The 19,735-nt window shown below is 35.3% G+C and overlaps 2 protein-coding genes and 1 long non-coding RNA gene across 3 annotated transcripts in view; all 3 read right to left on the reverse strand.

The window, feature by feature from the left end:
* The window catches only part of LOC146731932 (solute carrier family 35 member G1-like), a 32,601-nt gene extending 32,162 nt beyond the window's left edge, over positions 1–439 (reverse strand). Inside the window, exon 1 of the mRNA XM_085492816.1 lies at positions 401–439. The gene's annotated coding sequence lies outside the window, so the exon portion shown is untranslated. The remainder of the gene's footprint in view (positions 1–400) is intronic.
* A 9,542-nt stretch (positions 440–9,981) lies between these two features.
* Positions 9,982–11,316, reverse strand: LOC100373957 (beta-1,3-galactosyl-O-glycosyl-glycoprotein beta-1,6-N-acetylglucosaminyltransferase-like). The gene has a single exon (XM_002733392.2). It carries the CDS (start codon positions 11,314–11,316, stop codon positions 9,982–9,984), a length of 1,335 nt encoding a protein of 444 aa, XP_002733438.2.
* A 94-nt stretch (positions 11,317–11,410) lies between these two features.
* Positions 11,411–13,614, reverse strand: LOC146731935 (uncharacterized). Its single transcript, XR_014927065.1, has 3 exons — positions 13,579–13,614; positions 12,099–12,184; positions 11,411–11,461 (listed from the first exon to the last, which is right to left on the reverse strand). It is a non-coding gene; the product is annotated as an uncharacterized LOC146731935 (long non-coding RNA).
* Between the last annotated feature and the right edge of the window lie 6,121 nt (positions 13,615–19,735).

Genomic DNA, 19,735 nt, shown 5'->3' on the forward strand with positions numbered 1-19,735 from the left:
ATACTTTTAAGAATGTCACGTGTGCACATCCAAGTCCACAGTGACACCCGCCATATATATTTGAGTCAAATACTTTGTTTGAAACCTAGGTCTACAGACAATTGGCATTGATGACATTTGAGGTCATATGTATAACAGTGCGATAGTCGTCGCGCAGCGCGTGTTCGAATTTCATGTAAATAAACAATGTATTTTACACGCGTTGTATACGTCGATATGAGTCCCATATCGAAAATGACGCAGCACGATGACTGCCGCCCTTTAACCTCAAGCGCAATGAGTCTTCCAAATATATTCTAAACGGCTATGCAAATTTAATCAAAACAACGATGGAATGACAACCACGATCGAATGTCGCCTTGCCAGTAGTAATAATACAAGTATGCATAAAATAACTCACCTCAGTCGCAGCATACATGTGCAAAACATGGACGAAATAATATAGATTAAGCGTGTCATCGTATGGTAATATGTTTCTTGACGTCAGTGTAGTTAAACCTCGTTGGATCGTGAAACTGCATTACCAATATACAGGGTACGGGTAGAAGTGAGGTCAGTATTTGATTATTTCGAAAGTAGTAAATTCAGACCATTCACGCCAAAGGGAACATTTTATATCGCAAAATGAAGTTGTAACATTGGAGCGAGGTTTTCATTGAAAAAGCAGACTGAACGTTATTTTTTTTAATCCGACCTTATAAAAATAGATTTTGTTTTAAAAATAAGGTTGTTCAATTTGCTGTATATTACTTCAACGAGCAATCCAAATTTGCTTAATGTTTTTAAAGCAAATATCGTAATTTATGAGCATGAATTTATAATCTCCAGTAATATTTAATTTTATTTACCTATATGGTCGTCATTTCACTTTTCAATGACTGTTTATCCGCAAGTGATTATGAAATGTTGATTTTTTAAAAAAACATCAATACATCCACGGTTTCAGAAACGCACTGGTTACACGATTAAAGGTAATCCATGTATATATGGAATATATTTACATATTCCACAAAACGGACAGTAGTATTTTTAGCATGAAATGCGACACTTACTTTTTACTCGTAGCATTACATTGTATTGCAATATCCAAAAGCAGATTAAATTTCACGGTTGAAATATCAAAATATACCTTATTTTTAATTTCAGTTCTAAGGCAAGGTTTGAAATCTCCCAACCTCGTTCGCACAGTAAAAAAATTGTGTAACTTGCGAAACGAGAGCACATGTCCAATGATGTTGAGAAAATGTAGTTTTCAACAATTAAACCATGAATTTTGGGGTTCAGTATATTCTCTAGGTACCACTGACCATTACTGAGGTCAAAGTATGAAAACATATGAAGGTTCGGAAGAGAAATTTCGTAGCTGGTGGACATTTAATATGTGAAGTGAATTGACAATTTCGACCCCAAAATCATGACATGCTGATGGCTTTACCTAATTTGTGAAGATTTATTTAATTTTTGTTTGTTGTTGTTCCGCTTCTGCCTTGTATCAGAACAGTTTTTACATTGCCACCATGTGAATCGAAGTGTTTAAATCTTTGACACATTTTTTGTCCGCACTCTGAAATCACTGTTTTATGATTACAACATGTAAGTAAGTTTTCTCCTTATAGTCCAGTGGATTTACCCTGAAACAGGCCGAACCGGGAAGTAAATAGTACAACAAGTTTGGTATCAAAAGATAGGGAATTTTTCGTAGATTTACCAAAAAAAACCCAAGAACTGATAACATGGGCAATTTTTTTTTACACGGGTAGAAGTAAGGGTTAGTGTTTTTCGTACGTTTTAGATTTTTCTTACATTAATATTTCGTAATTAATATTACTTACAGCCTACACATTATTTCATATATATATTGCTAGTGTTTTCTATACACTTTTTATTTAGATAAACTGAAGAAACTATCCACCAGTTATAGAACAGAAATTTGCTGATGTCAGCATTTTTTTTACAATTTACAATTATTTTAATCCTGTCAAGTAGTCAACCAATCTTTTGGTTTACCAGATACCAGATATAACAAAATATCTTTCATTTATTTCTAAGCACCAGCATCTAGGAAACTAAGCACTGTTTGAACTTTTAATGAATCATTTGTAATTTCCAGAGGTTTTTAAACACCCTGATATTCCCAAAATATAGCTGAATCCTGTTATACAAGGAAGATTGTTTGGTAAGACTTATATAAACACTTTGCTATGATTACTTCTCTTTTTCCTTTCTGTATAAATTGCTCAGTTTAGAGTAATCATATTTTAATACAGTTAAAACAAGCCATTTGCAAGTCCTTGCGTGACTGTCAATCATAATAAATTGCTCAATTTGTAAAGTCAATGTGACTTTTGATTATCATCACGTGATTTCCTTATATGGCAACCGGACGAGCCTTAAGTAGCACAAGATTATGTCCCGATTTTTTTGCTTGAACACTTTCAGACTTTCTGAATGCAAACACTTACAACTTTTACCAAGATTTGAAGGCTTTTGTGCGTACTAAACGCGTCTTGTTTATGCTTGTGATAAATTTAGATTCGCGTGTCCCTGAATTGCAACATTGCAACAACAAAACTCAATATCCACGAAAATGAGTGGGTGCAAGGTACAAGCCAGACTTCTTAGCATCAGCAATTTTACATGATTTCTACTATCATGCAAAGACAGAAGACCCTGAATCCAAGGAAAAAAATCGGCTCTTAAAACGGTTGCACAACTTATTAAAAATGATATGAAATCGTCTAGCAAAACTAGTCATTAACACTCAAACACTGAAGAAATGCAATGCACTGAGAAAGCCATTGAATACTTTCCATCCATCCTGAAAGTTTTACTTCAACATATGTTTGTTGGAAAAGCCACTGATGTTAAGGTGGCATCCGTAGGGCAGGCCATCATGCAGTCAGTTCGCCCACGAGTTATAGTGACTACATTACAAATATGACTTGCTTTTCAAATGCATCGCCCATTTGGCTCATGATTACTCATTGAATCTCTCTCCATAGTCATGGGCTTTGTTCATCATATGCAGAGGTACAGAAGTTTGAACGTAGTGCCACCTTTCACCAAGGAACTGATATTCCTGTTTTTACAACCCGACATTTTATACAGCATGAAGCTGATAATGTTGAGCATAATGTCCGGACCATTGACGGGGTGAACACGTTTCATGGTATGGGCATAATAACGAACATAACACCAGGGATAATGTGGAACAACACCATACCTAAAGTTCATATCACATCCGAGGATATAGTTTCTGTTGCAAAAGTCAATATTATATATTATAAGCAGTTATCAACGGGCATGGCCAAATTAACTTATCCCCAGTTACCCAGTGATAGCAGGTGATAATACATTGAATGTTGATCTTCTGTGGAAAATCTCTCTGTTGTTACATCCATCTAGACATCTTGGAATGGTTTTAAGCAAAGGGTACATCAAGGTCCTCATCCTGGGGTGTTATCAATAATGTTCATGTCAATGATCAATATGAAATCAACTGATGAACCATGTATTTTCTCAACTATGTGCTTCATCAGTGAACAAGCCAAGAAGGATGATGTAACACCAGTACCCACCTTCGACCAGCCTTTGTAGTGGAAATCACTGGAAATCCAACAGAATGAGCCCACAAGTAGCAGTGTGAGGAATATTGATCTCAGACTGGGTGGTCTGCATGTGCAAATGAGTTTTCTGGGTTGCATTGGACATTTAATGAATGGATCTGGACTTAAGGAACTATTGGAGACAATTTATGCCGAGAATGTTGTTGGACATTTGTTGAGTAGCAAGGCCATTTCCAGGGCTATTAGGGGTCACATTCTAGTGGAAGCAGCATTTTATGCATTGCTTTTGTCAATGATGTATGACCTTCAATTACCAGGAAAAGAATCAAGAGGAAATGAGTTGAAAGAAGCAGGGACCATCCCAGAGAGACTGCTTGCAATCGAGACAGAGATAGAATCGGTTTGTTCAGAGGAAGCACTGACTCTAATCCAGGAAAAAATCAATTTAAGGAAACACTCGCTTCCCTTAGAACATCCAAGTTATGGTACAGTACATAGAGATGATTGAAATACTCCAGCAGTTCATTTAAGCTGAAAGAACTGGTAACTGATCTCTCCATCTAAAAGCTTTTCCAGACATGATTCCATACTTTGCTGCATCTGGCCATAATCTTTGTGCAAAGTCAGTGTACATATATCTTCAGATTATGTCAAAACTATCCGAAAGTAATGCTGATGTATTCCTGAATGGATACCATGTGGTTAGGCGGACAGACAGGTACTGGGCAGGTATACCGACTGATCTTGCATTTGCTAGTGTTGATGAGGAGTGTCAAAACAAGTGGTGGGCTGACAAGGGGGAGAGGTATGTCAGAAATACAACATACCGTTTGGCTACTCTCAAAACCTGTATGTGCAGAAGTCAACCGTGCAATGCAAGAGTTCACTGGTGTTTCTTACATCACAAGTGAGCAACACAAAGAGAGTGCAAAGACCAGGCAAATTAGAGATCATAATGACCTAATGGAGTTGATACAGTTTATTTGTGCACGAAATCCATTCACGAACAACTCTTCTCCATGTAGTATGGCTACTGGAGTTGTTGCTGTTGACACAGTAAATGTCGATAATGCTAGGTCTATTGGTGCTGAAAAAATAAAGTCAGGGATTCTAAAAAGCGCAAGTGATTTTTCAATCACTAAAAAAGAACAGGCTAAAAAATTAAGTGTGAACACATCATTAAAGCTTGATGCAGATGAAGTATAAGTTGATCCCCAGTTGTTATTTCAAAGACTTGTTTTCATTGCAAGGGGAATTGTATCAACATACGAGTTGTCCAGTCTTTTCACCTATGAGCTGTGTACTCATCCACCAGCAATGTTTGCCTCTGATGGACTGGTGCGGGAAGCAAACAAGCCAGCTTTACCCGAAGCAGTCTGGAAATGTGTTGGTCCCATTACTAGTGACATGTCCATTGAGGTTAAGTATGTTATTGATGGAGGTTCACTTTTACAGAGGATTCCATGGCCACAAGGACTAACATATAAGGGCATCTGCAAACTTTACCTTGATTACATTGACCGCAAATGTGGTGAAGAATCAACAGTTGTTTTTGATGTCCGTCCAGATTGACCATCAACAAAAGACATAACTCATCTTAGGCATTCGATAGGGAAAATGTCTACTAGTATTAACTGATTCTGACATGGTTATGAATATGAAGAAACAACAGTTCCTTGCAAATGCAGCAAATAAGCTGCGGTTCATTAATATCCTGGGAACTGAACTAGAAGTGAAGGGAATCAAGGTTCGACATGCTGAAGAAGTTGCAGATGTCCTTAGTGATGACAGTTGTAGACTCTGCAGTCAATGCACCAATGACAGTTGTAGGTGAGGACACAGACTTGTTAGTGTTGTTGATCTACCATGCCAACTTAAATAGTCACAAAATGTATCTAAAATCAGAGGCACGGCGAAATACAAAAAAACGAAGTCAAAGTGTGGGACATAAAACATACCAAAGACAAACGAGGACCACTTGTTTGCAAAAACATATTATTTATACATGCTGTCTTGGGCTGTGACACCACATTCAGGATATATGGCTGAGGAAAGGGCCTGTCTTTGAAAACATTCTAAACCAACAAGCAGTTTCAATGTCATGCTTCAGTGTTTGACCAAGATGATGCTTCAAAAGACGACATTGTGGAGTCAGGAGAAAAAGCGTTGGTCCTTTTATATGGTGGCAAGTCCGATGAAACATTGGATTCACTCAGAATGGGATTTTTTTTCAGAAAGTTACTTACAAGCGTTACATCTGCAACTGTAGGTTACCATAGTCAACGGGTATACCACCAGGTTCTGGTGTGGAAAGGGCAATCCAGAAGAATGGGGCTGGAAAGTGAAGAAGGGAGAATTGCTTGCTATCCAAACTGACAAGCCTCCTGCACCTGACAAATTACTAAAAGTTATCAGATGTAAATGTAAAGCAGACTGTCTAACGACACGTTGCACATGTAGAAAACATGGACTAGAATGCTCTTCCATGTGTGATGAATGTAGAGGTGTAAGCTGTAGAAATTCACCCAATCTGGATCTTAATGATGATGATGATGAACTACAATATTATAAACTTAGAATTAGACTGACTTGATTTGATGATTGGCCAACCAACCAACCTATTTTCATACCAATCCTAAACAGAATGAAGTTATGACAAAACACAAGTCTGATCATGGTAAGTTTGTAACTGTCTCATTCTACCACAAACTTTGACATATTTATTGATATAATCGATACATCACAAGTCTTGGCAATCACTTTTTTGAAATTACCACATCAAACCTTGATATGAGCCCCCTTCATTATGTGATCATTGCCACATTTCACCAGTAACTGTGAAATGTCCTTCATATATATTACCATTGTATCACCAATCTTTACATGATACAATCACATATACTTTGATAAACACGATTCATTTGTATGTTTTTATGCAGATGTATAATTTGTGGGAGGTGCGAGTTATGGAGACCGTCTGCAGGAAAGTAGCATGTTGATTTGGCGAATGATGGATCTAAATATGCCCCAAATATTCCTGAAATTTTGTTTTTTAATAATGAAAATGATATATGAACAATAGTCGCAGAGTTTTCTATATTGTGTAAAATTTATACTGATAAAATGCCAATAAGACAAGACTAATACCAGACCCTGTATATTTCTGAAAATATCTCCACTCGGTGGCGCTGTACATGACTATAGAGGGCGCTATTTGCCTCACCTTGCGCAAAAAAACGTTTGGCTGATCGTTTTATCCCAGGGAACATTTGAAAGTTTTGCCAATTTTTAAGTAATGCTCTAGTCTGAGATCTGCGTATTATTCAACCACTTTAACCAGTCATTGGACACTTTTGAATAGTTAAAAAAATACACAAATGGTCAAGCGCTAAAAATAATATTGTTGCGAATTATTGCATTTAGATGATGATTTAACTACATTGGAGTTCCTTACTTCTTTGAAACCAAATTCAACCCTCGCTTTATTGGGTGGTGCAGACGTTCGAATGTAATTTTCAGCATTATGTGTTCGACATTTTTTCACTATCAATATTTCTAGGCTTGTCCTTAAAATGGTCACAAAAATCGTGACCACATACATTTAAATACAAAAATGATTTGTTTTCCATCAATTCTTATTGGCAGAAAGGTCCATCTAACCCCAATGAATAGTAAACAAAGTAATGGTGATATATATATATATATATATATATATATATATATATATATATATATATATATATATATATATATATATATATATATATATATATATATATATATATATATGGTTACAGTACACGTAATAATAAACAGAAGAGGATAACACAGTTACTAGGATACCATCTAAAAGCAAACTGCATACTGATATGTGATGTTTCTCAATGTTTGTGAAATCCAACTTTGACATTATATATTCTTCTTCACTATTTTCACTCCTAACGCTGATTAAGCCTGTGCAATGTATGTTTCCCATATCGTGATTGAAAATTGTGGCATAACAGAGTACATAGTATAGAAACATTTCGAACATGAACACTGCTCATATATCATTTTTAAATTTCGCAGCGGACTAATTTCAACTACGATAGAGTGTACTATACTCATACAAACACTAGTATTAGAATAGCGCCTAGCACATTGTACCAATGATAATCATCTAATTGGGTTTCTAGATAAATGTGTATTGTATAATGTTTTTCAATTACTGTTTGCGATTGCCTTCCCTGTCTGTGCTGTTATGTTGCTACATTATATATCTATAAACACGCAACACAATATGTTGGCATATCACCTATGATACACCTATCAATGATACATATTTTAGCTGCGAGCAGCGTGTAATTGATGAATATAGTTATTTATGTTGATATATGCGCTAAGCTGACAGAGCATACTGAATATATTGGAAATTGAGATTCTTCAAAGCGTATACTTAAGGATGTTAAATCAGATAAAGTCCTTCATTCGTGTTTTTCTGGGTTGTGAGGCGTAATCGGGCATTGTCTCGTATTCAGATTATCCATAATTCTCTTTTTGCCTAAGCTAGATACGTGAATATTTGAGCAAATAGAGCTGTGGAGTCTTCGTAAGCCATTAAAGCACACTGGTATACTTTTATTACATTCTTATCTTTTCTCTTTTCAAATCCGATAAAATGTACCATAGTATGAGCTTTGTTTCCGCATAAGCCTTCCATGTGGTGCATGTCGACGTTATCATATAGTTGGAAAGAATTGAAAGAATGATTGTCAAATCGTCAAATTGACAAGCTGGAGTAGAAAAACTGAGTCGGTAACACTGTTAACTGTATGGACATTGAGAGATTGATTAGATGATATATTATCATACAATTTATACATGTTGCATCACATGATGTGATAACCCTGTAACTTTGACTTTTGACTTCACTCATGTAAATACACTTCAATGAAAAGTGGATATTTCTCGATGACCCGATTACATACGTGTCTATGTAACACTACCTTATTATGGGTAGATCATTTAGTAAATCCGATCTTGGAGTGTATTATTTATTATGTCATGACAAGCTGATACACGTTATGTATTATAAGTTAGTTAAATGGATGGGTGAACGCAATGTGTTACAATAAGCCGCGATGTATGTGTGCATGTGCAGCCTATGGTGAAGCGTGGTGCAGAAGCATTGCGTCACATTTTGGAACATTCACAACATACCTGCTCGGATTCAACCAACAAAAATTGCAACATAATCAGAGGTCGCACATATGATTACTGTTCGAGACATCACTAGGTGAATCACTTTTAACAGAATACAGTCTTACGATTGTTACTAATGATATTCAATTATTTATTAATTGTACAGCCTTCCAATTTATTAACTGTTCTGTATTGTCATAGGGTTTTGTTGTAGCGAAAAATACGGGTTCTCTGACATTTCGAAACGTGAGACAGTACACGCTGCACAAGTATGGTCTAAACAGCGCACTTTATTCCACGCGTAAGGGGTGAGCAGAAAATGCCTCACCCATTACAAGGGATAGTGTGATACAACCAGAACACTAGACCAATAATAATTTAGTAATAAGATTATAATATTTCCACACGGGTAAGGGGTGGGCAACAAATGCCCGACTCGTCACAAGTGGTAATGGATTACGTTATATTGTTACAAGGAAACACCTAAATCGGAAATGTAGATAATTGTCCAACATAGAACATGCATGCATAAGAGTACAAGATAAAAATAAATATATAACATAAAACAATGGACGTAAATAATGCTAACGATCGAACACGGCAAACTTGAGGAAAATGAGTCTTTGCACGATGACGCTGCATTATCCAGCGAAAAGCTGTCCAAAGTTAGTGACTTGTGGAAGGAGAGTTGTCCAGGCGGATGCCTTTGCACCACAAACCACATCAGTGGCCAGCAGCATACGTTGGAAGGAGCATGCCATTCAAAGCCAAAGTCGGGATTGTTATTCACTGGTGAGTTTCCCCACTCGTTATCTGAAGCAGAGATATCATTAATATGCACCGTCCGCAAATCACAATACATGAATTTGTATGACAATACACAGTGCAATGTACTAGCGTTACGGGTTGGTGAACACGTGAAAATTGGTATAATTAACAGTCTGCCAGCTATGGCGTGACGATGCTCTCCAGAGTATATCCCAAACTTCCATGATGCAATCTTATATAATAGCTTACTGTAATACCCACGAGATAGGATATCCACATAATTTGGTAACATATTAATGTTTAGATCGGGTTATAACAAAGTCCTTTTCTCCAGTACTGACTAGATAATATATCTCTCCATTCTAAATCTAACACATGCCAAAAGCAATATTGTCTATCTACCGCCACCATCAGCAAAGTAAATATGATTTAATGCTGAGGATTAACGTCCGATAAACACTGGCAATTACAAATACCATGGTTCTCTAAAGGACCACACCCTGGTGGAAATAAAATCCTTATACATATTCATATTTATTTGTACTGGGTTATTAGTTCGATTTTCAAGAAGTTCTTCTAAACAATTAGTAACAATAGGATCATAGTCTGGAAAAAATTTATTGGCGAATAACTCGTGCCTCGAAGGATAAATTTGTAGGTGTCTCCATGAGAACACACACACGTCGTGATACCAGTAACCATCACACTTCACTTCACCGTTCCACAAGACATATCGAGTAAGCATCTCCGGGCTTTCGTGATTGTTTGGACCCCCAGGAGCATTCGGAAGTCTTGCTAATGTCTGAGTAAAGCTTTCGTCTGGGATATAGCTATCATTCAACCAATTTAACCAATCTTTGGATATTTTTGAATTCTGTAGAAAGAATACAAACCGCCGAGCCAAAGCAACAAACAAACTACCTTTGTGAATACGTTTTATTGCAGTTGGGCGTGGTTCAGATTTAATAAGCCACGTATTCTCTATCGACTTTTCATCTTCCACATAGACAAATTTTGCTCTCACTTCATCAACGTAGGCAGATGTTTGTATATCGTTTTTACCACCATATAATTGAAGAATTCTCACAATTTCTAAGTTTGTCTTCAACGGGAAATCCTGACCGCAAACATTTAAATAATACTTCCATGATTTGTTTTTCAATAACAACTCCTTTTGGCAGACGAGTTCGGCTCTTACGATGTTCATTGATCCCCATTTGATTGGGTAAAAAATAGGAGCTAAGACGATATTTTCAAAACACCTGGCTATTGATAAAATGATGGTCTTAAACTCACTGGATGAATTTTCGTCGATATGAATGCAATACACGTTATGATATCTATAAATAATTCTCAGTAACTGTTCAACTTGGTAAACAGACCGGTATATATAAATTCCAAATGCCAGAGGAAACTCGAGTTCTTCGTTAGTAACTGGTTTTGAGTAATACCCTCTCTTGTGCGCAAAGCTTGTACAGTTTTTAGTCAAGTGTTTGTAGTCTGAATCATTTCGAATTCTGGATGCAAGTGACTTAGCAATTGAGGTCACTTCTTTGCGATTTTCGACTCTACCGTTGATCAAGTTGGCGCAATTGATGTTGTCCATACCGTTGTTAAGAATCTTGGCGTAAGAATTGGTTTCTGTACTAGCTTGGACTGATATGGTGTTAATCATTACCGATCCTGTGTGTAATGCCTGTGATACATTGAACCGTTCTCTCGTAACATTGCATACATGCTTTCGATATGGCGGTTTTGATATCCAGTTACTATCATAACTGTAGTCCCTCATATCAGGCATTGTCATATTTTGCTGCGAGCTGATAGAATTAGATAGACGGTAGACAGCTGCTACTGACACATGTAGTAAAACCACACCGAACACCCGTTGTATTGTAACGCTCCTTGAAATGTAGCCGCGAAAAACCATATCTGTTTATAAAGTCCTATTAGATAAAGTGGAATATATCGTTAACGTTGTTGAGTGATTAAACTGTAAAATACGAATAGAGCATGTTTAAAGTATTACTTCACTTTTAAGCATTTGTGTAAATATAAGTGTGATTCAAAGCATACATATTAAATGTTTATTAAATGTTAAATGTTCATGCATTCATGTTAAATTTAATATCTAGCTTGAAGCACTGTAGTGACCAACTACATCACGTGTTTCCCTTTCACATAAAATGTCCTGAAGTCGAGAAAACCCGCAAATTACTTGATGCAAGGCGTATATTCAATTGTTAATACTGACAATGCATACGGATTTTGCATATCTCTCCTAGCTACATGCCTATATTTCGTACACTGTAAAGCACAGTGGCTTCACAAAAAAAATGGCTAGCTAGTATCTTATGATTTAGTATGTGAGTCTATATCGGTACAATTGACTTTATGGCATCGCCATTTTTGGAAATATATATAGCTGATTGACGTCAATAAAATAATTTGAAAAAAATGATTTTGTATTCGTTTCCAATGCAGCGTATGCGAGATGCGTTTGTCAGTAGTCAATGCAGATACATTCTACAAATTATACCGCGAATGTGGTAATAGAATAGTAGGAATGACGTGTAAACGTACCAAACAGCTTATAACCATAACATGTCAACGTCTTGAAACCAAGTCACCTCGATATTCCAATATCCAGTCGTTGTATATCCGTCTACCTGTAGAAATATCAGTACATAATTATAGTCAACAACAGGGTTCATCAATCCGTCGTCAATGAAACTTGTAACATATGAATGCCGCTTTTACTGATGGTGCAGTATTCCATTTCTATATGTCATTTCGACCAAAGCCAGTAATTTGACGTTTTAAGAGTTGAATTGTCTGGCGACAGATGGCTCAATTTTAAACCTGATATATTCATATTATATGTGAACATGTGTTGCTGGTACAATTATTCATAATATTTTTTTTCGAGAATTTGTATTTTCGAATTTGTAACTGAAATTTAATTTCTAGTTTGGGCAATATTTCATTTGTATGTTAATAGTTGGTCAGACCATAATCACTACAGTGATAAGTCGACTAACACATAATCACAGAATTATTACACCGAATTATAATGCTAAAACGAATTTTATTGAATACCGCAATTCGTCACCTAATTGAAAATCAATGGTTACACTGGTTTAATATTCTACTGAAAAAATATTTTCTTTCTATACATATATATATATATATATATCATTTACATCATGTAGTCCTATTTAACAAACTGGGTGTAATAAATCTTGATATAAATGTTGTTCTACTACTATACTAATTGAACTATCGTAGAAGATAATGTCATATGTCACGTTGGTGGTTTTTAACTATATTTCTTTGAAAGTTATTAGGATTCTTATTAATTTGATTACGTCTGATAATTGCAGATATTGAGTAAAAAACGGTTGTGCTTCAATCATATTTTTTTACATTCAATAAAAGTAACGCCACATATACACAAGGTACTATTTTATATCTTCCTAAATTAACTTTCACAAATTATATAGAGGCCACTGATTGAATTTACTCCGAATTCTGTAACCAATACCTAAATTGTAAAGACAAAATAAACATATTTCATGATCACATGTGGGTAATTTGTCTTAATGACGATCGTTTTTGAGAAAAGCGGTAGACGATCTAAGATCGGGTATGAATATGTCACATGTATATAGCCATATTTGTAATTGCGTTTATGCATATGGGCAATTTGATTTTAATGAGTTATATTCATTGTTATCAGAATACAGTTTTTAATATAAGTTGTTGAAATAATCATATGACTAAATGTATTTATTATTATTGCGTATTAATAGCATGATTGACAATAGCATAACATATAACTAAATATTTGTTCGTCAGCGAAGACTAAACGGGTGACAAATTTTAACAATGACAGTACAATAAACAGTCAATTCAGTGGGAGAAATATGGTATTAAATTAAACTGTCATTAAGAAATGATTTTTTTTTTGTAAAAAAAAAGGTAACATAGTATCATGTTCATGTCAACGTCTTCTTCGGTATCGTGTTTTAATCCTTATTTAAGAGCTTAATATGTTGCTTACCTGTGTAGCTAATAAAACTGTAACCTTCAAGTAAGCTTCCGAGGATAGTGGCTTTATATGCACGACCATTGTGAAAATATATGCATTTAATTTTACTGCACCTGCAACCATGTTTCTGCTCTTGTTCAAGTCTGTTCTCGAATTAGTGTAGGATTTATAATCAGGCATATCCCCGTTGCTATTCTGTAATTTTAAACTGTTTGAAATTACCACTTACAACACCTTTGGTTATAAAATCATTATACAAACGCACAGAGGGCTGCCCAAACGTCCCCGTTTTTGGACTGTTAACATGATTAACACAAGAGTAAACATAACTAGAACTATAAATGTTATAAATACACTTGTTGATAAAAAGTGTATATCAGTGGAAGAAGGAATCGACTAATTAAATAAAGTATGCATGAATTTAGTACATCAGATCAGGTTAAACCAATTGCAGCGGAACAATGGTCATATTTGAATATCACAAATAGTATGACTGTAAAACTGACCACTGGTTCAATGAAACAAAAAAATCCATTTTTATGCAAATTTGACCAGCTTAAAAACTAATAAAAGTAATTAAGTATACGTAAGTCATTGACCAGAAGGAATTCTACGATCCTACAAGACAAATATCACTGCAAATTGTTAAATTATTATATTTCTGGGGTGACTTCTACTTCGATTTTCTGAGGAAAGAAGGAAACCGGTATTGTAAAGGTATGATGATACTGTTACTTGTTCTGAAACGTATGGTGAGTGTAATTGATGGAGCCAGCGTTGGCAGCTGTGTACATTGCCATTTGCAGCGGCCTCTATTCATGTGATTATGTGGAGGTTGTTACTGACTAAACTAAACTTCGTAGATTTACTAGAGCCATGAATTCCATACTGCATAACTTTCTTGTCGATATCCCTGAGTTACCAAATCAAAATTATATAAATGCAGAAAGTCAGAATTTAACAGAGAAATGTAGTTCAATGAGTGTTAATGTTGTATGATCATATTTTGCTTCTGCGACCATTTCGCTTATAGCATATCACATAGGGGGCACACTCTTGTTACTCTGATTTCACCGGACTGTTGTAATGGCGTTGTACTGCCAATTGGTGTAATTATGAAGTTACTGAGAATGTTGATTGATTTCTCTTTGCAAGGCCAACATTTGGTTTGACATTACGAGTAATTACTTCTACTTGTTTACTATGTCTGATACGAATAATACTTGCAAATATGTAGGAAAATGTTTCAATTATGCAACCAATCCCCATACATGCAATAACCTTGTAAGACATGTACATCTCCACATACAGTTTTTTTCCTGCGACACATAAATTAGAAAATTAAAATATTACTTGACAGAAATGATACATATTTCGTTAACGTCAGTTGTTAAAATGCACTCCATTTTTCCAAATGTTTCTTTTTTTTCCTAATAAAATAGTGATTTTTTTCTAATACAATGTCTGTCCAATACGCCAGTATTAACTTAAATAGTATATTGTTGATAGCCTCGCATAATTCGTGATACCAGTACGACTTGGATTATACCTGTTCTTCCACAACACTAGCCAACGTAAATGAGCATCTTTTATCGTTTTATTCCAGGGAGCATTTGAAAGTTTTGCTAATGTTTAAGTGAAGCTCTAGTCTGAGATTTGCGTATATTCTTCAACCACAAACCAGTCTTTGGACAATTTTAAGTAGTTAATAAAATACACAAATTGTCAAGCACTAATAATGTAATAGCGAATGGGGGTCATTGCCCTTTTTCATATTTATCAAAAACATGTGTGTTCCATACATTATTCTAACCCTCGTTGAAACTAAATTTACTATCTCTAGGCGTGTCTTTAAACGAAAATCGTGATAACAGTTATTTAAATAACACTTCAATGATTTTTATTTGAATAATTTTTTTGGCAGACTAGTTCAACTTGAATGATGCGTATCAAATCCCAATTAATGGAAAAGAACGTTTGGGTAATGACGAGAGTATTGTCAAAACATCCAGCTATATATTACATTATGTCACTATATTACTGGAAAACTTTTCATCTATATGGTTTCAGTACATGTAATAATATATAGATGGTTTCCTAGTACCCGTGATATCCTCTGGCAAGAGCAAACTGCGTGTTTTTATGTCATGTGTCTTAATCTTTGTGAAATACAATTTTGGGATCATATAATTTTCTTCACTATTTTCATCATTACCGCTAATTAGGCCTGTACCATTTATGTACCCCAAGCAATTGCAAAAACTAAAATATAAATAATATCATGTGCATCCAAGTTCAGAGAATCAAACATGAAATGGTTATACCCACATATTGAAATGATATAATTGTTTACTGCCTCTTATTTCCTAATGTCAAAACAAATCGCTGAATACAGCTTGGATGCTATTAAATCCTGACCTAAATATCTCAGTGCCAGTATTCAGGTCTTTTACCCTAAAGTTCATCTCACAAAGCCCGTTTGATCCTAAAATTTCTAGTCCAAGGCTTGATTTAAAATTTATTATGCCCGATACTCGTTTTAACCGATTCTACTGTGTGACAATGGTTAAGGTGTTCTACTAGTCTTTATTATATGACTGCAAGAACATAATATGATTACATGTTAATCGAGTAGTTGTTCATTCTCAATTAGTGTATGCACATGTATAGCTTTTGAAGATATTTGGAAAAACATTGCTGACATAAGAATGACATAATATATGCATTGCAAATTAAACTAATTGTATTATCGGTTGATTATTGTTCATTAAAATATAATTTTAAAATTGAAAATATTAAATAATATAGATGTAGTGTTAGTAGTATGCAAACAAGTTGAATACATTTGACATTATCTTCACATATATTTCAAAACCGTTGCTGTTGTATGTTCATGCTGTATTACAATCAACTTTATAAACCAGAACATTATTATTTAGTATTAAGGCAATCTGAATCTCTAATCCTAGATTTCCCTAGTACAAAGACTTAAACCGTCCGTGACTGGGTATTTTGTTGAGGGAATATCGTTATTATTCTCTTCACTGCTACTAATATATAGCTTCTATAAGTGGATAGTCAGGTGAAGGAATATCTTTGTCCCTGTTATAAATGAATCTTTGGTGTAATCACCACCTTCACTTTTATATCTATAATGACTTGTACCTTCCCCAAACGGGTAGTTTTTCACTTGGATACCATTGTTACCCACTTTATTGATCCAGACACCCCTTCCCAAATTCACCAGCTTAGAACGGTCTGGATTTACAGGCTCCTTCCACCCATAATGCTCTCAATGATCACATAATATAGTGACTCCCTCGTGCAGACTGTCTCTACACGATCTGAATAGTAAGGGATGTATATAGTTAGGATTGCTACAGTTTGATATAAAAATGTATTATTCAATAAGATAATTTAGCAAATCTCTCACTGAATAATCGTGGAAGATGCTGCACTGTAATTTTCGGAACCCTCCTACTCGAGTATTTAATCCTTAATAATATTTAGGCTAAGTACACATCTCCCGCCTCATCTGGCCCATCACCATTTCATTATTTTAGTGTATGTCACAGAGCTCTATCCGCCTATTCAAATAGCCGTCTGAACCTAGTTATGCGATGTTTTCTCTTTCATAGTTTCATGTTTGCTTGGATTTTTCTTAATCTTAATTTAAATTTTATTTCTTTTTTCAATCACAATGCCTCTTAAAACAGTTCAAATGGGTTTCCAGTTTATGAGTATGATAATAACTATCTTCTATTGTTGATACCAGACCAAATGCGTGAAATACCCCGCAAGAGTGTCTAGTTAGTAGGTGTTTAGATCAATATCAGAAAGCAGCTCACTTTCTGAATCCTATAAACTGTCTTTTCATATGACACAGTGTGCCCCCGTCATCTATTTCTTTGAGAGGCAAACGATTTTCTAGAAAACTTGTACTATGTTCTTCAAAAGTCAGATATGAAGGCAGTGATTTTGAAAGATTATAACTCAAACAGATAATATTACAAACATGGCTATACGAAACCAAAAATTAGCCAGAAATTATCATATGAACAAAGGTCAAGAAAGGCCACAAACATGTATCAAACTAACCATTGAAGCACATTCAAATCAAAAGAAATAAATTTCAAAATTGAGACATACCAGGTTTCTGATCACCAACTAGTGTAATGACAAGATATGCCACGTTTACCATCTGTTCAGTGATTAGCCCAGCTGTTTTATTGCAATGTTAAAACGAATGGACATACAAGAACTGAGGGCACAATTTAATAACTAGAGCACACAAAACAAGTGAATCCGAAAACGCTGGGCCAAAATCATGTTAGAACGCATCATAGTTTCAAAATGTTAACTTTGCTCATCCCTCTGTCTATTTTGGCCAACAAACCACTATAAGTTATTGCCAATATAGAAATGAATTCGGAAAAAAAAATTGTCCTACAGTGCCAATGCTCTTTCTAAATGTGTAAAGACACAAATTCGATTCCAGGTTTGAGACCTGTAAATATATCATTTAGAATTGGCATCATCATCTTGCATACTACAGATGTGTAATTGTAGCACAATTTCAGTCCATCACTAGTAGATATGTTTTTATCTGGTTTCAAAACATGTATATGAACATCACCGTCTTTTGCATAAAAAACCCCAACTGAGTAGATTTATCATCAATACCGCAGTTAAGAAAAGTGTCTACAAAAATAAATAATAGAACCTACCTGTGTCTTCTGCCAGGCCCAGTCTTAACAATATGAGCAAAGGGATTGATTTATTCCCGTCTCTTTTTAATGCCGGTCTGTGATAATGAACAAGTGCCAATGTTAAACCCAAATGTTTATTGGCGTTGGTTGAATCGATGCGCTCAAGTGCTCTCTTTCTTTGTATACATTTGGTTCTAGATCTTCAAACTGCAAAATCTGTCAGTTGTTTTTCTTTAATATACTTTGAGCCGCTATTTACATAGCACCCCGAATGTGTGTCCTGTGTAATCTGTGGTATACATTTCAATTCCTCCCCAGTGGCTGGAAATATGGTTCGTTATAGACATGTTTGAAGTACAGCCTTTTCACATTGACTCTTCTCAACATCAAACAATCGACCAAAACATGCCTGAAAAATCGACCCAGATATGTCGAGGAAATGAAATCTGATGACAAACATACTGGTGCATAGAAGGTTATATTATTCACCTACTATTGACGGGATTTTACAGTATTTTTAGTTTTAAGGCAGAATACCTCCCAATGAGTCATATTCATCAAATATGTCAAACACAAATGATTGATTGGCGGTCACTTTGAATCAAGCAAAACGAAAAGTATATGAATCAGTAGCTAACCAAGTCACATTTCAAACTTGAACAAACTTAGACATCGTTCGTGATTAACATGCATTGACTCTAGCTTGAGTCAATCACTTAAAACTAGTCTTATCGTTATAGTTTGAAGTCTTAAATAAAACACGGTTGGTCATACAATGGCCGCCAGTGTGTTAAATCTTAGCATCGTCAATTGATATTGAGTGCATGTTAACAGCTGTAACAGGCGAAATGCGGTTTGCGGCAATTGTTTACCGTATGGATACAGTTATAATACTACCATTTGCGGATTACAGTTGTTATTCTTTGCCCTGGATTATCTTTATCCTTTTCAGCATTTGTAATATATGTAACCACATTCGTAGCCACATTCGCCAGTGTGTTAAATCTTAGCATCGTCAAGTGATATTAAGTGCAGGTTAACAGCTGTGACAGGCGCAATGCGGTTTGCGGCAATTGTTTACCGTATGGATACAGTTATAATACTACCATTTGTGGATTACAGTTGTTATTCTTTGCCATGGATTATCTCTATCCTTTTCAGCATTTGTAATATATGTAGCCACATTCGTAAATCTTGAGTGACGCTGTAATCATCATAATCACACACAAAAGAGGAAATAATAATCTGAACAAAGTGTGCCACAGAAAAAGGGACAATAACAAAATTATTGTTAGATTCTATTAAATCCTATTGAAACCCAATATGTGTTTTTGTAGAGAAATAATCGAGAGGGAATTGTATTTGTTTTTCAGTTAATGGGTATGAGAATTCACTATCTTCTATTGTTGCAACCAGACCACATGCGTGAAATACCCCGCGTTGGTGCCTATGTGGTGGGG

Source organism: Saccoglossus kowalevskii, chromosome 18 (genome assembly GCF_978046115.1).
Source record: "Saccoglossus kowalevskii chromosome 18, keSacKowa6.1, whole genome shotgun sequence".
Classification (NCBI taxonomy): Eukaryota; Metazoa; Hemichordata; class Enteropneusta; family Harrimaniidae; genus Saccoglossus; species Saccoglossus kowalevskii.

Bases quoted from the DNA above. Each gene is read 5' to 3' on its own strand.
- LOC100373957 (XM_002733392.2), bottom strand. From the start codon at position 11,316: ATGCCTGATATGAGGGACTACAGTTATGATAGTAACTGGATATCAAAA.